Below are 26290 nucleotides of genomic sequence, written 5' to 3'. Positions count from 1 at the left end.
TGACATCCACTTATCCGCTTTTTTTAAATTAAAGGGGACATCACAGAGAAGGTTTTGGGCATAAATTTAGTCTGATAAAGTAAATTATTAATTAGTTATTATTAATTAAAATAAACGTGTAAATTGTATACCTATATATATTATTATTGTACGGTATGGCGGCCCACCGGTTTCCATAGTAATTTCTATAGTATATTTTGGTTTTCCTTTACTGATAAACATAAAATATAGGACAACAATTAATATTGAGTGTTTAAGAGAGAGAAATTATGATCAACACCAACTATTATTGTCCGTTCAAAATGAAAATCAATTAAACCGTGTACAAAGAATTGTATTTGATTCAGTGATGTCGTCTATTAACATAATGTAGGCAAACAATTATTTTTAGATGATCCTGGGGCACGGGTAAAACTTTTTTGATAAATTTACTTTTTGCAAAAGTAAGATATAGTGGAAAAATTGCTCTTGCGGTAACATCATCTGGCATTGCATCTACGATATTAGTAGGGGGCCGAACAGCTCATTCTACATTTAAACTTCCTTTGAAATATGATAGTGACGATGCTACGAGTATCTGTAACGTTTCAAAACAATGTGGTACTGGTAAATTGATGCAGGACTGTAGTCTAATTGTTTGGGACGAAGCGTCAATGTTCCAAAAAACTTCAGTTGAAGCTTTAGATAGAACGATGCGAGACTTGCGTTATAATAATAGTCCTATGGGTGGTTGCTCAGTGTTGTTCTCTGGAGACTTGTACTTGAACGCTTCTTTAAAAAGATCCTACTTATGGCCTTATATAAAAATATTAAAACTTAAAACTAATATGAGAGTGCCATGTTCCGGTCAAGATAATATAAATGTTGCCAAAGATTTACTTTCAATAGGCAATGGTGAATTTCAAGCAACGAATGATAAAATAAATATTAAAAGTTTCTGTAATTCAGTACCCACTATAACAAAATTGATTCAAAACGTGTACCCGAACATTCAAAATATATCTTCTAAATCACTGAAATGGTTTCAAGAAAGGTCTATTTTGTCACCAACAAATGAGCAAGTCGACAAATTAAATGATTTGATTCTATCTAGGTTTGACGCACAGTCACAAATGTACTATTCAGTTGATTCAGTTTTAGAAAGGGAGGATGCAGTCCATTTCCCAACTGAATTTCTTAACTATTTAACGCCTTCTGGAGTCGCACCACATACACTGATTTTAAAAATAGGGGCACCAATTATTTTAATTAGAAATTTGAACCCACCCACACTTTGCAACGGTACAAGACTACAAATTAAAAGATTGAGAAGTTTATTGATTGAGTGCATAATATTAATGGGCTGTGGTAATGGAAAAACTGTTTTAACACCAAGAATACCAATTATACCCTCAGATTTACCTTTAAGTTTAAACGTATTCAATTTCCCGTTAAATTAGCATTTGCAATGACTATAAATAAAGCACAGGGACAAACACTTAACGTTGCTGGAACCTTAGCGTTCAATGTTTTTCTCACGGTCAACTATACGTCGCCCTGTCACGTGTGACATTCAAATTTAATTGGTATATTTTTGCTCCCGATACAGAAAAAGTTGATAACGTCGTTTACAAAAAAAAATTGTACAAGTCTTTGAATTATCAAAATACTGGCATATTTATATCTTTTGTTCCATCCATAGTTATACTTACAAAATGTACATACACAAACTCTAGTCTTAGCTCTTCGTGGGTTAAATCTATTAAATAAAAAAAATTTGCAATAAGCATCAATTTTGCTATTGACACAAGTGATATAATTTTTTTTCAACAATATGATTAATCCGAAATACATTACCACGGAGACGTGGCTAAAAGTGGTCTAAAATAAAAATAAATATCTAACATCCAGAAGATAAATAGCAAATTAATATCTGAGAAATCTTGCAATAGCGAAGCATATACATTATAAATTTATAGCTTTATAGGTATCTATATAATATGCATTCGTATACAAGCGTTCTAAATTGGAAAGAAATTAATGTAAATTTAATTCATTATTTTTTTTCTTGTTATTAATATATTTTAGAGCAAGAGGAACTTTTTATCTAAAGACCAACAGTATTGCCCCTTATGGAATGTCATATATTACACCATGAAAACATAAGTCATAGTCTTACACACGATTGTTTTTTTCTTTTTATGTACGCTTTCTTTACTCTTTTTGCATTTCAGTTTAAACTAAGATATTTATTGTTATGATATTTTTAAGATTTATTTGACATAAATCTTAAAATCAATAAAAAAAAAATAATGTTTAAATATATTGTACACCTATATTTAATAATATTCTGCTTTATTACAGCATATATATATAAATTAATAAAAATTAATAAAAAAAAAACAACGATATTATTTTAAATAAACAACTAGACACACTCACAACTCACAAGTCACAATCCACAGGTTAATACATGATTAATAGAGCTGTGAATTTAATGCCAAAAAAAATGCAATAAAATATGCACTTAAAATGCAAAATAATGCATTATATACAATAACGACTTTTATATAATAGGAGTATAATATTCTATTGGTATATTAAGTATAATATATTGGTGTACGTGCACGATGTGAAAAGGGGGGGACCGGGAGCCTGTAGGTAAATGTTTTTCAAGAAGCAAAAATAAAAATTAGAAAAAAATTGATTAGAAATAAACACTACCACTCTGCACTTTGTAATCGTCCAATTACTGATCTGAAAAATTATTCGTAAAAATTAGATTATTGAAAAATGATAATTTTGAGGACTCCAGGTTTACCAATGTTTGAATTATAAAAATAAAAAGATGAACTATGTTTAAATTAAAAGAGAAAAAATGAGAAGGAAGCATGGAAGCTCGTAGGCAAATGTTTTTCAAGAAGCTAAAACAAATTTGAACCTACTCCAAAAATATTGAACTTACTCAAAATTGTTAAAAAAAATTAATTAAAGAAAAAAAAAGAGAAGAGGTCACCTGCAGGAGCACGTAGGCAAATGTTTATCAAGAAGCAGAAAAAATGTTGAACCTACTCCAAAAGTTAATATACTTAAATTAATGAAAAAAAAAATGAGGAGGGGGGACCTTGAGCCCGTAGGTAAATGTTTTTCAAGAAACAAAATAAATATTGAATTTACTCAAATTGAAAAAAAAATTAATTAAAGAAAAAAAATGAGAAGGGATGACCAGCAGCCCGTAGGCAAATGTTTTCAAGAAGCAGAAAAAATTTTGAACCAACTCCAAAAATTAATATGCTTAAATTAATGAAAAAAAATGAGAAAGGGATACGTGGAGCCCGAAGGCAAATGTTTTTTAAGAAGCAAAAAACAATTTTGAACATACTCCAAATATTAAGATACTTAAATTAATGAAAAAAAAATGATAAGGGAAGCATGGGAGCTCGTAGTCAAATGTTTTTCAAGAAGCAAAAAAAAAAATTTGAATCTACTCCAAAAGTTAACATACTTAAATAATTTAAAAAAATGAGGAGTCCCCCCCTTCTCATTTTGTTCAATAACCTAACTTCTAGGCGGCAGGCAAATGTTTTTCAAGCAGAAAAAAAATTTGAAAAAAATTGATTAAAAATAAACACTACACTCTGCAGTCTGTAATATTCAAATTATTATCCGAAAGTTTAGGGGAATGTTATCCGAAATATTTAGGGAAGTATTTTTGAAAGATTAGGGGAAGTATGTTTAAAAGATTAATGGAATATTATCCAAAATATAAAGGTAATATTATCCAATGTATTAAGGATATTTATCCAAATAAGTAAATGATAATTATCTGAAATATTATCCGTTGGTACTACAAATTGAAAAAAAATTAGAAGGGAATACCTGGAGCCCGTAGGCAAATGTTTTTTTAAGAAGTAGAAAAAAAATTTTAAAAAATTGATTAGAATTAAACACTACACTCTCTACACTAATCCGAAAAACCATTCATATAAATTAGTTTATTGAAAAATATTGATTTTGAGTACTCAAGGTTATCAATGTTTGAATTATAAAAATAAAAAGATTAATAATTATTATTATGTATCAATGAACAGAAAAAAAATGAGAAGGGAAGCATGGGAGCTTGTAGGCAAATGTTTTTCAAGAAGAAAAAAAAATTTGATAAAAATTGATTGGAAATAAACACTACCTACACACTGCAGTCTGTAATTTTCAAATTATAATCCAAAAAGTTATTCATAAAAATTAGTTTATTAAAAAATGAGAATTTTGAGTACTCAAGTTTACCAATGTTTGAATTAGAAAAATAAAAATATTAACTATGTTTCAATGAATAGAAAAAAATGAGAATGGAAGCATGGGATCCCACTACGGGCGAATAATTTAATAATAATTTTGAATTATTATACCTATATTAATTACTTTTATTTATATTTAATTCAATAAATGATATATGATTAGAGGATTCATTATTATATCTTTAATTTAGTTTTTATGAAATACTGGTATAACACTATAATGACTTTAAAATATACTATATTTCCTCAGTTATATTTTTATATTTTCTCTCATCGTTATGTTCACAACGTCGAATACCTTGAAAGTTAGTAGGAAAAGATCATTGCTAAGGGAACGACAAGCGATGATAGTCATCTATCATCATCATAGCTTCGACTCACCATAGTCACTATAGGTTTACTAACCTTCTCATGACTTACGTAACCTTCTACTAGTCACGCGGGGAAGGCAGTGTCGTAGCCAGGATTATACTACGTCACTGAGTCTAATATGAATCAATTTGAACAATAAATAGTATTCGGTTATCGCGTGACTAACAGAAGTTACCCTAGGACACTTTGAATAAAAAGATCTTTAATTGGTTTCCGATATAAGTGTTTGCTTATCAAGTTGATATATTGATTGTTCACCTCTTACAACTTACACTATACATAAATGGCTCCTAACCCTATCGCTATGTAAAAATGAACACTTGGAAAGGTAAAATTTTCTCTATTATGCAAAATAACTTTTAATTATAAGTTTTAGATAGTTTATAAATATTTTATCTTTTAGCTTTACGTATCTATAATATAAAAATGAATCGCAAAATGTGTTGGTAAGCGCATAACTTAACAACGCCTGGACCAATTTGGCTGAACCCGACACTCTGCTGAAGGTTTTAGCACCACTTTTGTCAATAAAAAAAAAGTATAAAGTTCATAAAAAAATCAAAAATCCAATTACAGTAGTGGCGCACTCTTTCGGTCAAAAAATATACTGTACCTAATGATATATACATTATGATATATCATTATTTAGAATTACAATAAAATGTCAATACAGCTGCACAGATAAAAGTTGAAAAATAAAATATCTTTAATCATTAAAACACTTTTAGATTAAAGAAAATAAACAGAATATTATTTATACAACTATATAAACATTAAACAAACTACTAATAATTAACTTACTCTTGGATTCTGGACAGTAAATAATCATAATCTTTGCAGCTGTATAAACATTAATTATTTAGTACATATTATAACAATTTACTTATAATGTCACGGTAATGAGTAACGCGGCGACTCGCTAAGTCGAGTACAAAGTCGGCCATCAATATCTATAAAAGCAAACACGACAATCAACACCGCGCTCAGTCATCCAGTAGCTCACCCGATGTTATATTTTTAATAATTTGTAAATTGTATATGTGTCGATTTTTATAAGTAGAAATAAATTAAATTTGCTGTAATTATTTTTACCGACTTGTTCAATCATAACATTTTAATATACCTCTCACTATTCTGGTCAGTCGACTTCAACTATACATTGGATTATACAAGATAGTTTTCTACCTGAGGGTTCTTCGAAAGGTAAGTAAAAATTATACATAACAAATATTTCAATACATTTATTTGTTTGGAAAGGAAAAACTCTCGTACCTATCCCCCGTAATATATTTCATGAAGTGATGAGTTAAAAAATATATAATAATAATTTAATTTAATATAAATAAATAATATAATAATATAAATATATAAATAATATAAATAAAAGCATAAATTATGGACCTAACTCCTGTGAGTTAGAGATTTAGAGACAAAAACTGAGTTACACTGGTGGCGCCCTCTAGCAGATAAAAATAAAAATAAAAATATAATATAAATAATAATACAAATATCGATAATAGCAGGGCTTGAAATCGATTAATATCGATAAAAATCGAAAAAAAAATATATTTTTATATTCTGGTTGATATACATTTTTTATTATAGACACTTAGAACTTTAGAGTAAATTAATAATAATAATAATAATAATAATAGTTGGCACATTATTCATTTTATTTTGAAACATTATCGTTTTATGTTATTTATGAATTTTTTCAATCAAAAACGACTATTGTTTTTTGGAGAGAATTTTTATGCTTGAATCATGCCTCCTATGAGAAGAACAAACATTGGACGGCGTACACGTAATGCAAGAAACATTAATGAATTTAGACGTGCTCATAATACACAGGCCCGCGCTGCACAAACGCCGCTTCAAATTCGACAACATGTTAATATAAGAAGAAGAAGTTTAGATGTAGCCTTGAATCGCGCTGCTTTCGAATACGATTCCGCAGTCGCTTACAAAGATATTTTGTGTGTTGATATCGGCTCATTATATATCGTATGCCAGCATTGCAAGGCATTGAAGTTTCGATTGGAAACCCCCGGCTTATTATGCTGCGCTGGTGGCAAGGTTAAATTACCAGTTTTAGCTCAACTACCAGAGCCATTGTATTCGTTTCTCTATGGAAATACAATCCAATCAAAACATTTCCTGGCGAATACACAAAAATATAACGGGAGTTTTCAAATGACGTAATTTGGAGCAGAAGTTATTGAACAACCAGGCTACAACCCGAGTTATAAGGTAAAGGTGTTTGTAATAATAACACATTTTTTTTTTACAAATGACCATGTTGAAGTACACCAGATACACAGAAGCTAAAGGTAAATAATAATAAGATCGGATATATGTAATAATATAATAATATGTATAATTGATACGAATAACTATAGTGCTCCGAGGCGTAATATAAAACAACGACTAATCGTTCTACAGGCTACTACATAGAACGAATATGCTAGTAATACAAAATGCCTATTCAGCGTCTGCTGTACTACAGTGTGAATAATTTTACTTATAATCTACATACTATAGGGTGTGTTGTTTACATTCAACACTTCCCCTTAAACAATATACCCTAACTTAGAATTAATATATCTTATTCCCATCATCTCCCTGAGTTCCTAGAATCTTGGTCGTGGAGTTGGCTTAGTCAATATGTCAGCTAACTGCTCCTTGCTTGGCACATACTCCAGAGAAAACATCCCTTCACTGAACTTCTCACGAATGTAATGATAGCGAATATCGATGCGTTTTGTTCGCTTATGGTATTCTGGATTTTTCACTAGTTTGATGGCGCTTTGGTTGTCTGCATACAAACCAGGTGTATCTCCCTGTGGCTCCAGAAGATCACTGATAAGTAGCGTCAACCAAGTGAGTTCCTGTATAGATTGGCTCAGCGCTATGTATTCTGCATCAGTAGTCGAAAGTGCTACCGATTTTTGTCTTTGTGAACACCATGCTACGATTCCATCTCCCATCATGAAAATAAATCCTGATGTTGATCGTCTCGTTGTTGTGTCACCAGCATAGTCTGCGTCACTATATCCACGCAACTTTGGTGTTACACTAGAATCATATATTAAACCATAATTAAATGTTCCCTTTAAATATTTAAATATACGTTTCACCGCATTCCAATGAATTGTCATAGGCTTTTCTAGATAACGACTGACAAGATTTACTGCAAAAGTTATATCAGGCCTTGTTATTTGGCTTAGATACAACAAACTTCCAACTGCTTCTCTGTATGGAACTTCCCCTGCTTCCAATGATCCTGACAAATTTGGATCTAATGAGTGTTGTGGATCTGTGGGAATATGCAGGACTTTGGTTTCTTCCATATTGAACCTCTCTAAAATGCGCTTGCAATATGAAGATTGGTGTATGAAAATTGAACCATCAGGTCTCTGATCAATTTCAATACCCAAGAAATGATCAAGTTCACCTTCCTTCGTCTCGAAGTTGTCCTTTAGATACTTCACCATTATGTCCACCAGCTGGTTATTTGTTGCTGCGATTAGTCCATCGTTTACAAAAATAGCGACAATTAGTAATTGATTGTTTTTATTACTTACGAATACACAAGAATCTGCTTTTGTTTCCTTTAGGTCAAATTTCATCAGCGTATTTTTGAACATTTTGTTCCAGCACCTGGGTGCCTGTTTCAACCAATATTGGCTCCGTTGAAGTTTGCATACTAACTGTGTTCCATCTTCGTAACCTTTTGGCTGTTTCATATAAATGTCTTCTTCAAGATCTCCATATAAGAATGCTGTTTTAATGTCAAATTGTCTGAGTACTAATTTTCTGGCTGCTGCTATTGCAAGTATTACTCGAATAGAATCATATTTCACTACTGGGCTGAACGTTTCTTGAAAATATATTCCATGAACTTGCGCACATCCCTTTATTACTAACCTTGCTTTGTACCGATCGACATCTCCGTTCGCTTTGTATTTAGTCTTGTATATCCAACCATTATTTATAGGTTTTTTATTTTGAGGCAAGTCCACAAGTGTCCATGTTTTATTTTTATTCAATGACAACATTTCATCGTTCATTGCTGCCTTCCAATCATCTGAATTGTCACCTGTCATAGCGTCTTCGTATGTAACTAGATCATTACATGCTGAAAATAATGCATCTCTATACCTTATAGGTTTATTGAGTTTTCCTCTGTCTCTGAGTGTCATTCTTGTTTGCTCTTCAGCTCCTATTGGTATCTGTTCATCATCATCCAACTTTTCTTCGTCGTCGTTATTGTCTTTCTCATCTCCAGCTTCACCTTCCGAATTTATTTCTTCCTCTTCTTCTTTATTTATGATTTTTACTTGTGTAGCTGTAGATGGACTTGTTGACTCTTTGAATATTACATCTCTGCTTATTGAAATTTCTCTTCCATCAAAGCATATACGATATCCTTTGGTTTCTTCTGAGTATCCAACGAATATACCTTTTCTACCCTTTTGATCCCATTTTCTTCGTTTTTCTTTTGGTATATGTGCATATACTTCACTACCAAAAATTTTCAGATGATTTATATGTGGTGTTTTATTGAACCATAATTCATAAGGTGTTTTTCCTTCTCGATCTGTGTTACCTGTACGATTTATTGTATACACGACTGTATTCACTGCTTCTGCCCAAAGTGTCTTGGATAGATTTTTGCTATATTACATAGTTCTGGCCGCTTCTACAATTGTTTGCATTGATCTTTCCGCCTTTCCATTTTGCTGGGGTGTGTATGGTACACTCGTCTCATGTTTTATTCCAAATTTATCCAATAAGGCTTTTACTTCATTATTTTTATATTCCAGACCACAATCACTTCTTAAATTACTGAAATATTTAACTGATTTTTGACTGTATTTAAAAATAGTTCAAATTTATTTTTAACTTCTGATTTTTGGCTTATAAAATACACATATGTATATTTAGAATAATCATCCTTGAATATAACAAAATACCGTTTACCTCCAAGTGAATGTTCCTCCATAGGGCCACAGACATCACTGTGAATTAATTGACCTGGTTTTGTAGTTTTTGTATTGCTCAGTGTAAATGGCTCTCTGTGTTGTTTACCATAATGCAAGCTTCGCAGAAAAATTTGTTTTTTGTTTCTGTAAATGGAATCCGCATATGTTTCAAGTAGCTCCGAACATATTGGACATTCTGATGACTCAACATTTCATGCCACTGTAGTAATGTGAGAGTTTTAACTGCAATATTTGCTTGTTCAGCTTCTTGCACTGACTTTGTCTTCAGAGCCATTGAAAACATTTTATTCTCACGAACTCCAATAGCAACTATTTGATTATCCCTTTTAAATTTACATCCATCGCTGTCTGTCATCATTTTTATACCTTTGTCAAGGCACGCTCCACACGAAAACAAATTTACCTTAAGATCAGGTACATGTAAAACGTTTGACAAATGACTGTCAACCCATTTATTACCGATTTTCGCTTGAACATTTATATTCCCTTTGCCAATTGCCATGATATGTTTGCCATCACCAATACGTACTGGTAACTGAACTTCAAATGACTCATAGTTACTGAACCATTCTCTTCTGCTAGTCATGTGATCGCTAGCACCTGAATCCACATACCATTTTTCTGACTCGCTGATTTTGATGTCCTTTGATTGTACACCAACCAACGCATTTCCTGAGTTGCTCTTATTTTTTTCTTTTTGTTCTTTTAAGAAAATCCGGCATTCACGTCTCCAATGCCCTGGTTTTTTACAATGATTACACTTGCCTGGATTTTTATCATTGTTCTATTGATTATCAGAATTGCCAATTTTCGTACGTTTTTCTTTATTTGTTCCAAATGATTTCTTTGCCAAAAATGCACTACTACTTGCTATATCTCTCTCTGCATCATACCTTGAGTTTGTCTTGTTTCCTCTACCATGAGTCTAGATGACAAATTAGACAATGTTTTGTCCACATTTGGTATCGAATCCCACGCACTGTAGAAATGTTAATAATTTTCTGGCAAAGTCATTAGTATCTTGTTCATAAGCATTGAGTCGGATATTGGTTCACCTAACTGCTTTAATTTTCTACTAAGACTCTCCAATTTCGAAATATAAATTGCCATATTGTCATCTGGGTCTTTAACATAGCTGTAGAACTTTTGTTGAATCAACGTTACACTCGAGTCCGACTTGTGTTCATATACACCAGGGGTGGGCAACTGGCGGCCCGCGAGCCTTTTTTATCTGGCCCGCGCTACATTTTCAAATTGCATTAGGTATAGGTATACAATTTTAAACTTTATCGTCTATACTCTATAATCTATAATGTCTAGTATAGTGTATACTCTATCTTATCGATATAATAATTGTTATCTGGTATTGAACATTGTTAAATGTATAAATGTCACAATATAGTTATAGTAGGTATATACACACGTATGGATACGTATAGATTTTAACCATAGCTTTTTGTACCGATCTATTTAATTATATCAGTTTCTTCGTATCGTTCGTGTCGTGCTGTCGTTTAATTTAATGTTTTCGTTTTTTGTAGTGCCTAATAATGTCCGCAAAAAAGCGTAAAATTGATGATGAAAATAGAACTTTTAATACCTCATGGGAGAATGACTTTTTATTTATTATTAACAAACAAAAAAAACCTCAATGTCTAGTTTGTTTAAGCGTTATTTCGGTCTTAAAAGAATATAATTTAAAAAGACATTACATGACAAATCATTTGTCCAAATATGAAAAATACATTGGTGATACAAGAGAGAGTGTTGTAATTAATCTCAAAAGAAAACTTCAATCACAACAAAATGTGATGACAAAAGCAAAAACTTCACAACGATCAAGTTTATTGGCTTCATATATAATTTCTAACGAAATAGCAAAATCTAAAAAATCGTTGAGTGATGGTGAATCAATTAACGAAAACAAAATTGCCAGTGAATTTGAAAAATTATCACTTTCAAGACGTACAGTGACACGACGTATAGCTGACACTGATAGTGCCATTCGTAAGACATTGCAAACTATTATGACGGATTGTGCATATTTTTCGATTGCACTGGACGAAAGCACAGATGTTTCAGATGTAAGTCAACTTTTGATGTTTGTTAGAGTTATATCTCCACAGTTTTAAGTGTATGAAGAGCTATTAGAATTATGTTCCTTGCATGGAACTACCAAAGGAAGTGATATATTTAATGCAGTAAAAAATGCGATTGAACCATTTGGTGGATTCAAAAAAATGTCATCGATTGTGACAGATGGTGCCAAAGCTATGGTTGGCAAAAATATTGGTTTTGTTGGTTTATTACGCAAATCTAACGTTAATGTTCCTGCTATACATTGTATCATTCATCAGGAAGCGTTGTGTGGCAAAATAATGAAGCTTGACGGAGTTATGAATACTGTATTTAAAATTACTAATCTTATTAGAGGAGGCAACCGTAGTTTAAACCACCGTAATTTTATTACATATTTGGAGGAACTTGATTGTGAGTTTGGTGATTTACTATTACACACGGATGTACGCTGGTTAAGTCGTGGAAAGTGTCTCGAACGTTTTTTTGTTTTGAGAAAAGAAATACTTGAGTTTCTTACAACGAATATTAAAACTGACACTACGTATTTGGAAAACCAAATGGTTGATAAACAATTTCTATGTTCATTGGCATTTTTAACTGATATTTCTCAACATTTAAATAAATTAAATTTACAACTTCAAGGTAAGAAACAAACAATTTCTCAAATTATTGGATTTTTAGATGGATTTTTTTTTGCTTTCTATGCTCTGGCCTGCTATATTTTAAATTTCTAAAAATTGGCCCTATAGTAACTGTGAGTTGCCCATCCCTGATATACACTAAGCAACTTGTCCCACATTTCCCTTAGCCGTGTCACAATTCATTATGTACTGCAGTGGTTGTTCATCCACTGACGTGACTATATACTTTTGAGCCTTCATCATATCATCATATGATTATCATTTAACAATTGCTTCCGCTTGCTAATGTAATGATATAATATGCCAATACCACCTATAGCGCCAAATATAAGGCCTGCAAATAAAAACTTTTTCGACATTTTTAGAACGCTTTTATTGACAGCCAATAGATATATTCAAATGAACAACATTTCAGATTTCTATTGAAAGAAATAATAATTATTCGTAGTTATTTATTATAATAATTATCAGTGTTGCCCGGACAAAAATTTGTTTTTGTTTTTTATGCAGAAGCATTGATTATAAATACTATACAGTATATTTTATGATCGATGATGGTATAAGTATACAATAACATTATTATTTTTTTTTCTTTTTATTAATTCTAAGTCCGGGAACTATAACAATTTGTTTCTGCAATTAGCGAATAAAATACAATGATTTATCTTTCTCCTATTACTATTATATTACGATAATTTGTATGCTGTAACCAAAAGCAACTATTTTTTTTAATCTTAAATCTCAAAAAAACATTTCTTAAATGTTCATAAAAAAAAAACGGAAAAGTGGATATCGTATTGTAAAAATATGTTAGAATCCTTGTATTAAACTTTCAAATCTTAGATTTAAAAAGACAATTTTTTATGAATTTCTACCTAACTAATAATGACTGAAAATTGCATATGCCTATAAATATAGTTCAACTTAAATCGATTTTTTTTAAAAATTGCATGGTAGATAGAATATGCTTATATAGATTCGGTGATTTCATGAATCTATGGTAATTTGTTTTAAATTTACATCAAAAACCAAAAATGATTTTGTTGAAAATTGATTGTGTGTAAAAATTTCCATTTTTTTCCTTAATTTTTAGTTTGTTTATCCCAATTAATATGAAAAATGTTGGGAATTTTTACTTTTGATCCCCCAAAGTACCAACAAGATTCACTTTCTTATCAAATGAGGTACTGAAGTCGAAAATCACACATGGGTGACTCATAAACACCTGATGAACAGATCTGAACCTGACCAATGCCAAACTTGCGGTGAAACTTCCACGATAGTACCTATTATAATGAATTAATATGTTTGTAAAACAAAATAGCCTCATATTATTTATGTTATAATTACATCACATGTAAAAATTATCAGCTCGCATACCGATCACCGATCTGATAATATCGCGAGGCACCGATGTGGTTTGCCTTATATAAAACTATGAGCTCAATTTTTTTGTTATGTATAACATGTAACGTATTATGTAACGTATATTGGTATAATATACCGTACTGTTTACCGCCAGTGTTTGTGGACTTGATAATATAATAATAATAATATTTATTTCTTATTACATAGTTATTATTTCCTATATGGTTATATGTTATATCAAATGAAATTAAAAACCAGATTGACATATATATTACATGTCTCGATGTATTTGCTGCATGAAGTTTGGGTGCTCTCTCTTTTTTTATTTATAATTTGAAATTCTATATATTATTTATTTAAATTATAAATATTATAATATGACAGTACTGAGCGTAATATAGTCATTACGCGCATAGTATTAATTAGGATTTATAACATTTTAGTTGTACCAACTAATTCCAATTAGCTATTTTCCTCACAAAAATGTTTTCTACATAATGACTAGTTCTCTTTCTAGTTCTAATAATATATCAACAGTATGTTACCGTGGGAAAATTATTTTTTACACTTTCCCAAAAAAATCCTGTACTATGCACTGTGCGCAGTGTGCACTACTGTTCGATGTAACTATACATATTATTATTAAAACGTAATGTCTTTGTTTACATTAAGAATAAAACATTTTATCAATCGTAGTTCTGTATTCATTTTATTAAATCGATTTTTTTTTTTTAGAGGATGTCAGCGCACTATTTATTTTCTCTCTCTGACCCACGCGTAACATAGACAAAACACATTTACGAAGAATCATTTTTTCTATGTCTTTAAGTAATTTTAGAGTAAATCTTCCATTACAAAAAAAGATAAAGAATAATATTTTTGAGGGAATGACATATCGATTTTATATTTTATTGATATTTGACTTTGTATTCGACTTTCAAAATAAACAAAAAAATACTGTGCATTTACATAATGTTTAAGTTATTTAGAGACAATATTTAGACAAATCGATATGTCATGCCCTCAAAAATATTATTTTCTATCTTTTTTGTAATGGGAGGTTTTACTCTAAAATTACTTCAAGACATAGAAAAAATGATTCTGCGGATATGCGTTTTGTCTATGTTACGAGTGAGCCAGAAAGAGAAAACAAATAGAGCGCTGACATCCTCTTAAGAATACCGATAGTAATATGTGGACAAAATTGGAAATATACTAACTGTTATTGTTAATACTTTATTTAAACATAATAATTTTATATCATAGGAAATATAATCTTAAGTTTAGTAATAATTATTAACTAACAATTATCTATAAAAAAAAGTGATATAAATAGATATAAATTAAAATTCAACAAATATATTATGTGTAAAAAATTAAAAGATGATACAAATTGGTAAAAACGTATTTATATTTTATACTCAATCAAAAAATTGATACTCAAATTTAAATTTATATATTGAATTTGAATAAATATTCATCATTTTATCTTATAGGCTACATGTACAATAACATTTTTGGACCGATACAAAATTATGTATCTCAAACAGTGAATTTCAGTCTATTTAAAACATTTTTATATATACCTATCAATACGTAATTGAATTGAGTATCGACGTAGACACGCGGTTAAAATTATTGTAATGTTCTTACATACGAATAAATTGTAAATCAAACAGTCTTGTGATTCAACACTTGTGAAATATATTATGTGTTTGGGTATATGTACAATAATTTTCTAATTTAATGTACACTAATGATTGCCATTTTAGTCTGATGTCAACAAAATTGTTTAATATATTTGATATTTATATTCGAGATTCATCTAGAGGTCTCAATATCAGTGGGTACGTGTCGGGTGGTAGAGCCAGACGCGCCTCGGGTATTGCCAATTGAGCAGTGGCCGTTACCTCGTACCTCTGCAGTATACCGGCTAGCAGTACGAACCCAAACCCGGAAACCAATTGCTGTCCAATGCACGTCCTTTTTCCAGTGCTGAACGGCAGAAAGTATTCCGGTTTCCGAATGCACGGCTTTACGCCGGACTTGCGGTGTACGAAACGATTGGGGTCGAACACTTCCGGGTCATCCCAGTACACAGGGCTGGTGTTAATTTCATAATTGTTGATTATAATGCACGTGCCCTTCGATATTTTGAATCCTAAACGTACACAAACAAAATATAAATATAGATTTTTATGTCATATTAAAAAATCATAATATATTGAATAATAGGTATTAGGTAGGTAGGTTATTATAATACAGTGAAACCTCTAAATACCGGATATTCTCGGGCGCCGTGATTTTTTCCATTATTTAAAAGTGTACACTATTCAGTGGGGGAGGGGGTAAATTCTCAAAAATAAATAATTACATATTTTATAATTTATATAATATTTATAATCAATGGTATTTCTATATTTCTATTATTTTAATGCAATATTAATTGTACATATTATTATTTAAAATTATATAAAAAATACATTTACTTTAACTTGTTTAGACCCTGATTCATAGTAATTTCGTGTATCAAAGCATTTTCTAATTCAACTGCGTTGGAGACAATACGTCCGTATGTAATGAAATCACAAACACAACTGAATACGAGACATGAGTATAAGAAAAGTAATGTATAGGATATACTTCACAGAACATAAACTAGAAAAATGTTTTAATGGACGCGATGATGGATAAATAAGATTAACTTTAAGCTATAATAGATAGATAGATATTTATAAAGGCATTCCGCGATTATTATATATTTTAGAAATATCAAAATGAAAATAAAATTACCATAAAAGTATCCGATATTTAGGGTTTTTCCTGTATAGTAATAGTGTAAATGTCCGCTATTTGGATGTGTACAATATTTATAGGAGTCCGTTAAGGGAGGTTTCACTGTATTATATTATAGTCGTTTTCATATGGTACTTATACCAGGATTTATGCTAAGATTTTTCCACGCCATCGCCAAAAGTGGCATGATGATATTTTACATATAATATCGGATCATTTGTTTATCTACCACGCGATTATGATATAATGTTTGAAAATATATTGCTATCAATCACTTAATCGACGGTCGATATCAAATGAATATTATTTATTTATTATTTAATTCTGACTATGGGCTAATTGCACTGTTTGATAAACGCTAAATCGACACGGTCTTCTTTTATCGTATTAAAAATATAGTATGTATATGTTATTAAATTTAAATAAGAATTAAATAAAGTTATACTTGTTATATGTCTATAAAAATTTCATCTTCTGTAAATATTAGTCATTTTAGGTGGTAAAAAATCACAATGTAAAATAAAATGTAGTGATTTTTCCAAACTTTTTGGTAAGCTTGGTATTTTTGACGTTTTAAATACATTTACATTATATTTAATAATCAAATAATGTGTTTTGTTTTTGTCTATCGACCTTTTTATGGAATCGAAATCACAAGTAAGTGATTTTTAGACTTTTCTATTCATATACAATTTCAATAAATCCTGCGAGTCCTTTAATTATCGTTCAAATCGTTCAAGAACCTATCGTTTTCGTCACCTTGGATGGTAGTATCTTCAGTTGCCACGTGGGGGACGATGGGTGACGAAATGACTCGTAGGGTCTCGAACAGAGTGGCTTCTGTGTACGGCATGTCCGGTTTGTCGTAAAGCCGGACCAAACGTTGGCCGCCGGTGACTTGTTCAGCCTCATCCCGAATTGCTTGGGCCACGTGAGGTCTGGTAGCCACCATAGACAGTGCGAGCATGACCATGTTACCGACGGCCGAATGACCGCCGATAAAATCTTCTAATTCGAACAGCACGTGGTCCATGTTAAGCCTGGGTTCCTTGTGCAGGCTCATGAGCAAGGCGTCTGTAAAGTCAGTTGGTTCCTGTTCGTCGTTTACACCGTAGTCGTCGTCGTTATGATTTCGATCACCGGTGCCGTTTGATGCCTGGGCCATAGCCCTTGCGTAACTGCTCCTCCTTGATATGACCACGTCCATCATGAACCTTCTGATTTGCATCGACCAATTGGACAACTTCCGCATGTGGCCCGCGTAGAATGGCCTCAACCATGGCATGAAGTCCACCGCGTAACCTTGGTTGATATCCCAGAATATCTCGTCAAACATCCGGACGATGTTCTGGAACTTGGGGTCGCCGTACTCAAATTGTGTCGTACACATGAACCGGAGGAACATATTGGCACTGGCCATCATTAACGGCTGTTTCACTTGTACCTCACGCTCGGCACCACGGACCGTGACCGCGGCCAACGATTCCAAAAATACGTCCAACTCATCGGATGCAATAGAGTCCAGCAGACCATAGTTGGATGAACACACTTTCGGCGAACAATACATTCGAGCAATCTTCCGTCTAGTCTCTTGAAGCCACGACCAATCACAAAGTGCCAGTGCTAAAGAAAAGAAAAAACACATCACAGTTAGTTTGATTACCTTACGCATATTATTTACCTATAATCAGATTTAATTTAAATGTTTATACAAATCCAGCGTGTAACCCATCTGTAATTATTGAATTACTATTTTTTTTATATACATAAATACATATTACATATATATAATATTTGATTTAATAGGTAAGTGATTTTGAATGATATTATAGTCGATCCGATGTTATGTTTTGCTGTTTTTTTTACTATATAGTATCGAAAGTGTAGACTTGTAGTGTACCTATATGCGTATATGTATATCTAGTGTTTATAAATTACCTACCAAAATCTATATCTGCAATTACCAGTTATTGAATAATATCATATAATATTATAACGTTTAATTATTTGAATTATTATACATGATTTAGCTAATTAGACCATTATACCATTGTCCATTACATTTATATCTCCTAAAAGATCACATTTAAGAATATTTTTGTTCAATCAATAATCTTCGTACTAAAATGTATGTTATATTTTTAGAATAATAAAATAAAACAAATTTTAATTATTTAAAAGTAATTGTTGTACTTACCTATAATATTATTTTTAAATGCCTTTAAACGTTGAACAACTACTATTTATAAATGATTACGTCTTATACATTGTCAATCAATGAAGACCAACTCTATACAATTTATAAAATCATTATATTATATAACAATAAATAATAACTTCTGTGCCATCGCCAAAACATTATAGTGATATCTGATAAAAATCCTTGAAACATAATTTTGATTTCCCTGTTTAGTTAAGCAATTGAACAATAAAAACTGACAAATCTATTGTTTTATTTTATGAGAATGTTTAGGTTAAAAATCTTGTATAAAATATAGGTGAGAAAAAAGAATTATTTGTATTTAACTATAATTGTAAACATAAAAATAATTTAAGTTTATTTTTATTTCTTATAAACATAACTCGTGTAATATTGACGTTATTTTACTACTTTAAATGTATCATTTTTGCCTATACTCAAACCCCTTAGAGTAATAACATTGAATAAACCTACTTGGTAATATTATGGATTTTTGTAATCTTTTTTACGATGGGAATATGGGGCTCCTTTGATCGAAGTGTTTACAAATTATATTATACATTATACATTTTAAAAATGCATTTGTCTATTTACTATTAGGTATACATATATAGGTAATAAAGAGGTTAGACCATTTTAATAATAATGCTCATTAGTCATTACTCATTACTTATTAATCATTACTAATAATATAATATATTAGACATTTAATATTATTCGTACGCAATTTATACTTATTTATTAGGAAGAGCAAAGTTTAGAACTTGAACACCTACAATCACTATAATGACCGTAATCGAGAAAAGTGGTATTATAATGAAGCATTAAATCTAAAAGATATTAAAAAATATATTTGCCATGAAATGGTTTTAAAATTAAGTTTTAATATTTAAATGTTATTTTGTCTTATTATTTTATTTTATTTTTATTTGAATTTAGCCTCGGCAACTATGGCCATTGGCAACAATGAGTTTAATTCTAAATTATTTAAATGTTATATAAGACATAAGTTATATATTAAATTCTAATGATTAGGTTGGACTTAGTAATAAAGGTTATTATTTGTCTTATGTTGTCAGGGCGGAGGGCTTCAGAAGCCTTCAGACAGTATGTTTGAGATGCCTGCTTCCCGTCTATCCGCTTCGTATGTGAGGCATTCAGTTATGATGCGTTATTATTTGATTTATAACGTTTTATTAAACGTAATACTACCTGTTTACCTACATTGTAAAGTGATGTAAAAACGAACATTTGTGAAAAAATTTTGGCATTCGCATTCGCAATAATTGTCGAACTTTGTTGAACTAATGAAACAATGTAACAATGTTCTTGCAAAAATGAGTTGCAACTCGCAACTAGCTATATTATGGTAATCACACGATACGTATAAACGTCACATACCTATCGAAATTAATTACAATCAGTAATCATTTACCATGATAAATAATTTTGGAAAGTATATATTATGAAAACGAGATCGCAGCCTATTCATCTAAGAATTGTTGAAGATTATATTTGGTGAGGAAAAAAATGACAGTGACACAGTGGAACGGTGGAAGAATAAATGACTGAAGTACCTATAACATGTGCAATAGTAATGTTTCGTATTTATATTTTCGCTAACAAAAATTCACCATAGTGCAAAGTTCAATAACTTATAATATGATATTCAATACAGTATATTAACCTCAGTCTAAAATTATTCAAACACAAACTTCTAAATTAGTATTAAATTTCATGTGAAGATAGTAAATCCTTATTTTGAAATTCAATCAGTAATTTGATTAGCAATTAAAACGGTACTAGTGTACTTATACATAATGAAAGTAATATACTGCATAATACGCATATTTACGTCAACATAATACCCAATTAAAAATAGCCTACTATAATGAATTTAGTTGATTCATAATTACCTATATACACTATGAATAATAACCGTAAAATGTTTCAGAAAACTGATGAGTATATTTTATTATATAATATTATTCTGATGTGTTGGGAGTCTTGTAAGTATATACGTAAAAAAAACACAAATATTTCATAATTCACAGTGTTTACTTAACGCAGTGACTAGTGAGGTACTCATACTACTTACATAAACAGTTTAAAAAATAAACAAAGTAATAAGAAAGAAATTTTAATAGCTACGTCACTTAATCATTTCGAATTCAAATATGATTTAATAATATCGATTGAACACTCTAGACTTTGCGTATTGTGGTAGGCGCATGGAACAGAATCATGATCAAAAACAAATTCCAGGTGTTGAACTTGGGTATCTACCTGCTAGTTTTGGTCATCAGGTGGTACAAAATATTTGCGTATTACATAATAATAAAGTGATAGTGTATTATAGTATTAGTGATATGTCACGCATAGTAATAATTATAAATCGTAGGATTTAAAATTTTAAAAAGACAGTAGAACTCGTGGTTTCGAAAATAGGTATAGACACCTATAAAGATTATAGGTATGTCTAGTGCTTATTTAAAATGTATGTTAAATTCTTACCTATACCCGTGAAATGCATTAACGATTGAAGATTTCAGAAATTTAATGAAGAACACAGGTCCAAATACAATCTCTCTCTCTCTGTATCAATTAAATAATTTTTATAATATATATACTACAGGGCTATTGTGAAAAAGCTTGACATTTTTATAGCATTTATAATACAACACAAATAAATTGATGATGCATTAAATATATACATAGCACACATTATAAAACCATTATGCATTTTTCATTATAGTTTAGCTGAAAATTCAAATTCAAACAGTTTGTCAAGTCAAACGAATATCTATAATAAATGAGTACTCATAAAGATTATTCAGTTTTATAATCACACAAAATTGAATATTTATCGACGAATATTTTATATTATGTAATTGTATATATACACACATTCAAAAAATATACATTGTTTTACGATGTACATATTATTTACTCATTATATGATTTTTACCTTAAATGTACGTACCTAGCTATACATGATATTTTCAATTTTATTGGTATAGATGCCTATTTGTATTATAAATTGCTATGCAGCGTAATCCAAAATAAATTAAAGTACATAAAATTTGCGTTCACAGCATTGAGCGTTTTGAATTTTAAGGTATAATTCAGATACAGATTCATTACATTCAAAAATACTTACGTTAACAATATGAAAAAAATGTTGAAATTATATTATTATTTCCAGCTTAAAATTATACTTTGAGCCATCGATAGATTAAAGGGGGACATAGGAGACCATTTTATAAGAATTATTCAATTGTATTCAATTGTTTTAAAATAAATAACAATATGATGTATAGTTAGATAATGTCGTTTTAAAATATATGTTCACATCTTCTTTAAAAAACTATTAGTTCCATCGTTCTGTGTAATCTTAAATGAAAATTAAATAAATAATTTGTACTTGGCATTACAATTTTCGTTCCGGTAAATTCTCGCCCATAAATTTGTTTTCGAGAATATTATGCTCTTCGATATAATGTATATAATAATATTTTCGAATAAAAAAATAAATCTACTATAATCATAACATAATTTAAAATAACGTGTATACAATTAAAGGTATATAATAGATGTCCCCAAATGACCCTTGCTGACGAATTCTATCCGCCCCGCAGACAATAAATTTATATTTTTAATTATTATTTTTGGTACAGTAAATTAAATTATAGGTTTTTGAAAAACCGCACATATCTCGAAACGTACGAAATTGAAAATGTTTGCTGTTTTATATCGTAATAACATTTGAATGCCCACTAATAATAAATGCATTATTTAAATTAGTAGGATTTATTTAAGTGTTATTGTTATACTTCTATATTATAACTTCATAGCACATATCGTAATAATATATATAATTTCCTAAGATAATAAGGAGGATACTTTTTTGTCGGTATACTTACAATTATTTCGGTCGCCGGCGAACAGCACATTGTACCGGATAAAGTTAGGTCGGCCGCCAAACTTAGAACCGTTGGTGATGAGGACTTCCTTAATGGACGGATAATCGTTGACGATCACGCATGGCATCGATCCCATGGGCATAGAGAAGACGGGTCCGTACTGGTGAGACAGCTCGGTGAACCGGCGGAAAGGTCTGTCCCGGTGCCCGTCCATGGCGTGCAGCGCCCCGATGACCGGGTACGCCGTCGGGCCGTCTAGCACGGCGGTGCGGGCGGCGACGGCTGTGGCTGTGTCTAGTCGACGGCGTGCGGTCCAGAGTCCGCGGCCACACGCCGATGTGGCCGCAAGCATCAGGAGCACGACGAACAGCAGCAACGACAGCGCGACGGTGACGGCATCAGCACCGGCCACTACCCCGTTCGTGGTGTCCATAGCCACTCTGCGTTTGCCGCCCGCAGTCCACCGGCTGTGTACCTACTGTGCGCGAGTGCGCCCCCAGTGACTACGCCCGGATGAAGACGGCGAGCACACACACGTGCGCGGCGCGCGCACACACCTTCAGATGCTGGCTGAGGCCACGGCCGTCCGCCCCCTCTCCACCCCAAAGACGCTGCCCAGTGTTGAATGTATAATATGAATATTATTGTTAGTAGCGCGATGACGGGTACGAGTGTGTAAGAGAGAGAGAGATAGAGAGAGAAAGATAGAGAGAGAGAGAGATAGCGAGAGTGAGAGAGAGAGAGAGAAAGAGAAAGAGTGGCAGACGGAGTCGCCGTAAAAAGTGAGAAGATGGAGGATACGATGAAGTGGAAGAAAAAGGAGAAGAGACTAAACGCTGTAGAATATAATATTAATAAGATGCGCGTGTCTGGATGCGATAATAATATTATTTATCATTAAAATATTTTTATTATATTATGTTCTTCGGCGGCTGGCGTGTGGGTTTTGCTTGCGGCGATGGCGATCACACGAGACGACTAGGACGACGGCGACGACGGCGACGGCGATGATGACGGGAACGTGTTGCGGTCCGGACGGGTGAAGCAGGCGGCGGGGTTGCGGCGGCGCGGTGCAGTTGCTGGGCGGTGATGATGATCGGCGAAGGGGATTTTTTTTTTTTTTTTTTTATTCCGAAAACAAAAAAGCGTACAACATATAATAATAATAGTAATAATATTTACTGCGAGGAGCAGCGTGTGTAACCACTTTGTATGTTGTATTATTATGTAAAAATCGGTCGAGTCGGAGTCGCGGGCACCCGACAAAATAATGAGAACGCGCGTATAATATACTAATAAAGCGCGTCCGTGTGTGGACCCGGCTATATATAGGTGACATCGGTCTCGGTCATATTATTGTTGCATATGTGTACAGTAAAATATTATAGCAGCGCACTCGGTTTTCCGATCCCCTCCCTGCCCCCCCGGACGGCGCAGTGCTATATTTCGCACGCCTATATAGTGTAAATACCGTATGTATATAACGACGACAACGACATACTAGTATATATTTATACGCATATATACATATATGTTTATACGTGGATGTGGATGGCGGCGAGTGGGAATCGGAACAGAAGAGGAAGAACGCGCGCGCGGAAAAAACGAAAACGAAAATCCAAACCGATAGTTTTAATAATCCGCGGACCGTATAATAATAATTATTAGTCATTTTATTATACGACAATATTATTAGGTATGATATTATTGTACAGTTATCGTATCGCGTACGCTACACTGCACGTGTAATGAAATATAATATATTATTTTCATCGTCAGAATATAATATAATATCATGTATGCGCGTGGACGTTCGTTTTTCCGCCCCGCAATATAATATCGTTTCGCATTCGGCCACGTACCTACCCGCTCTCGTGTTCCCGCCGTCGTCGCTCCATCTACGTCTGTTTGTATATATGTATTATATTTATATATAAATACGTATACCTATACGTAGGTCATATACATAGCCATTTTTTGTTCATCTATCCTCCGAACCGGAATAGTGCACTGCTGCAGGTAAGCGCTAACCTAACCATTTACGACGTCTCTGTATCGCGATCATGTACGCATAATGTTTATAATATATTATATATACTTATTACTTACCTGTCTATATATATAAATAATGCACACACTATAATATATATTATATACCCATTTGTGAGTACCTATATAATATGTATATACCATTTTCAGAGCTTATTGTGACGTCCACACATATATACCTAATATTATATGATTCACAAATGTATTTATTTATTCTGTAATATCAATGTGATACAAGTTTCTAAACATGTTGAAAATAAAATATGGTTATCTCAGGCTTTGTCGCTGAAAGTATTGATGTAGGTATGTTTGGATGATAGGTACCCATATGTATTATTTTTTTACATGTATACGAGATGGTAAATTCGATTGCGTTATCGAATTATAAATTATTATGACGTTGGAAGAAATTTAAATTTAGACGGTTACCTATATCTACCAGAAACTAATATCGATATCTGAAATACCGTATACGAACTAACGATGATAAGCTGTGTGTCTACCGCATCGCTTTTTTTATCTACGACCGACCATTCTTAGTGGCATTGCATCAGTACCAATTCTACCAATGATTAATTAATACCTATGCGTAATATTTATGTATAGGTATATGAGACATAAGTCTTAAACGCGTGTATATGTCACCCGTTAATATTTGATTCTAAATACATTACGTTATTGATATAAAATCAGTACAATTTTCTATATTATAAGTTTTATAACATACAAATATCCGATGGAATTGTAAATGTACGTATTAAATATGTACAAACGAGTCCTATGTATAATCAATAGGTGTGTAACACTAAAGACCAAAGTTTAGGTAAGTATGCATAATGCTGTGGTGTATCGATGACTTGAATGTTGAAATAGTTAAATAGGAGAGATTCCAAATTACTCTTGTTGAAACCAGGGCTGTGTGTGAAAATAAAAACGAAAACCTTTTATGGCTCAAAATACATAAATTATTTTGATGGATATTAATATTTAATTCTATAATTAAGATGCCTCTGATTAATATTATATGTTACACGTTAATCGATTTTGTATCACTTACATTTCAAAAACTATTATGTACACATTTTTCAAAAGAAAAAAATACGTATATGCTATGTATAGCCTATGTATAATATATTTAATCCTTTCATTTCAACTTGATCGGTATTCGTTAAACGATCTATATATAGTATATATCTATACTTAAGTAACTACTACTAATTTTTATTAAAATACGGTTAATACTTCTTTAGTTTCAGCTTACTATAATATTAATAAATCCAAAATTTAACTCTATGTGTCTACATTCTAATGATCGGTTGATGTGCTGACAGTAAAATATAATATTATTATATTAAGTCTTCTAATCTAATAATATATTGCACACGTGTATATTTTACACTTATAAAGTTGTAAATAAATGTTGTTTGCTCTGAAGTTTCATTTCTGTTTATTCAGTGGAATCAAGTGAAATAGAATTATTGACAAATCTCCATGCAAAAATTCTAGGAATATATTAGTATCGATATATTATAATATAAAATCAATATTTATACAATATAGTATAGGTATTATAAGTTATAAC

The 26290-nt window shown here is 31.6% G+C and overlaps 5 protein-coding genes across 6 annotated transcripts in view; 4 read left to right on the top strand and 1 right to left on the bottom strand.

Annotated features, from left to right (window-relative positions):
* Nucleotides 1-2342, top strand: part of LOC107165580 (lipase member H-B) — a 32030-nt gene extending 29688 nt beyond the window's left edge. The window contains exon 10 of the mRNA XM_089218751.1: nucleotides 2068-2342. Within this exon, the coding sequence (XP_089074877.1) occupies nucleotides 2068-2137 (70 nt within the window). The 3' untranslated portion in view covers nucleotides 2138-2342. The remainder of the gene's footprint in view (nucleotides 1-2067) is intronic.
* nvd (cholesterol 7-desaturase nvd) overlaps nucleotides 1-26290 on the top strand; it is a 57239-nt gene that overhangs the window by 7581 nt on the left and 23368 nt on the right. Inside the window, exon 1 of one of the 2 annotated variants that reach the window (XM_089218750.1) lies at nucleotides 24301-24678. The exons of the other annotated variant lie outside the window; for it this stretch is intronic. The gene's annotated coding sequence lies outside the window, so the exon portion shown is untranslated. Of the gene's footprint in view, nucleotides 1-24300; nucleotides 24679-26290 lie in introns of those variants that run through there. 2 annotated transcript variants of the gene reach the window in all.
* LOC107165551 (general transcription factor II-I repeat domain-containing protein 2-like) lies at nucleotides 11203-11784 on the top strand. Its single transcript, XM_015513839.2, has one exon. It carries the CDS (start codon nucleotides 11203-11205, stop codon nucleotides 11782-11784), a length of 582 nt encoding a protein of 193 aa, XP_015369325.2.
* LOC107165550 (general transcription factor II-I repeat domain-containing protein 2-like) lies at nucleotides 11893-12465 on the top strand. Its single transcript, XM_015513838.2, has one exon. The coding sequence runs from the start codon at nucleotides 11893-11895 to the stop codon at nucleotides 12463-12465; it is 573 nt and encodes a 190-aa protein (XP_015369324.1).
* LOC107165556 (cytochrome P450 307a1-like) lies at nucleotides 14945-23881 on the bottom strand. Its single transcript, XM_015513843.2, has 3 exons — nucleotides 22660-23881; nucleotides 17296-18159; nucleotides 14945-15901 (listed from the first exon to the last, which is right to left on the bottom strand). The coding sequence occupies exons 1-3, from the start codon at nucleotides 23090-23092 to the stop codon at nucleotides 15549-15551; spliced, it is 1650 nt and encodes a 549-aa protein (XP_015369329.2). The 5' UTR covers nucleotides 23093-23881; the 3' UTR covers nucleotides 14945-15548.

Source organism: Diuraphis noxia, unplaced genomic scaffold (genome assembly GCF_037042655.1).
Source record: "Diuraphis noxia isolate RWA-SAM2 unplaced genomic scaffold, SU_Dnox_SAM2 contig0002, whole genome shotgun sequence".
NCBI classification, from domain to species: Eukaryota; Metazoa; Arthropoda; class Insecta; order Hemiptera; family Aphididae; genus Diuraphis; species Diuraphis noxia.
The sequence above is the reverse complement of the archived record's forward strand: the minus strand, read 5'-3'. Positions and strand labels throughout refer to the sequence as shown.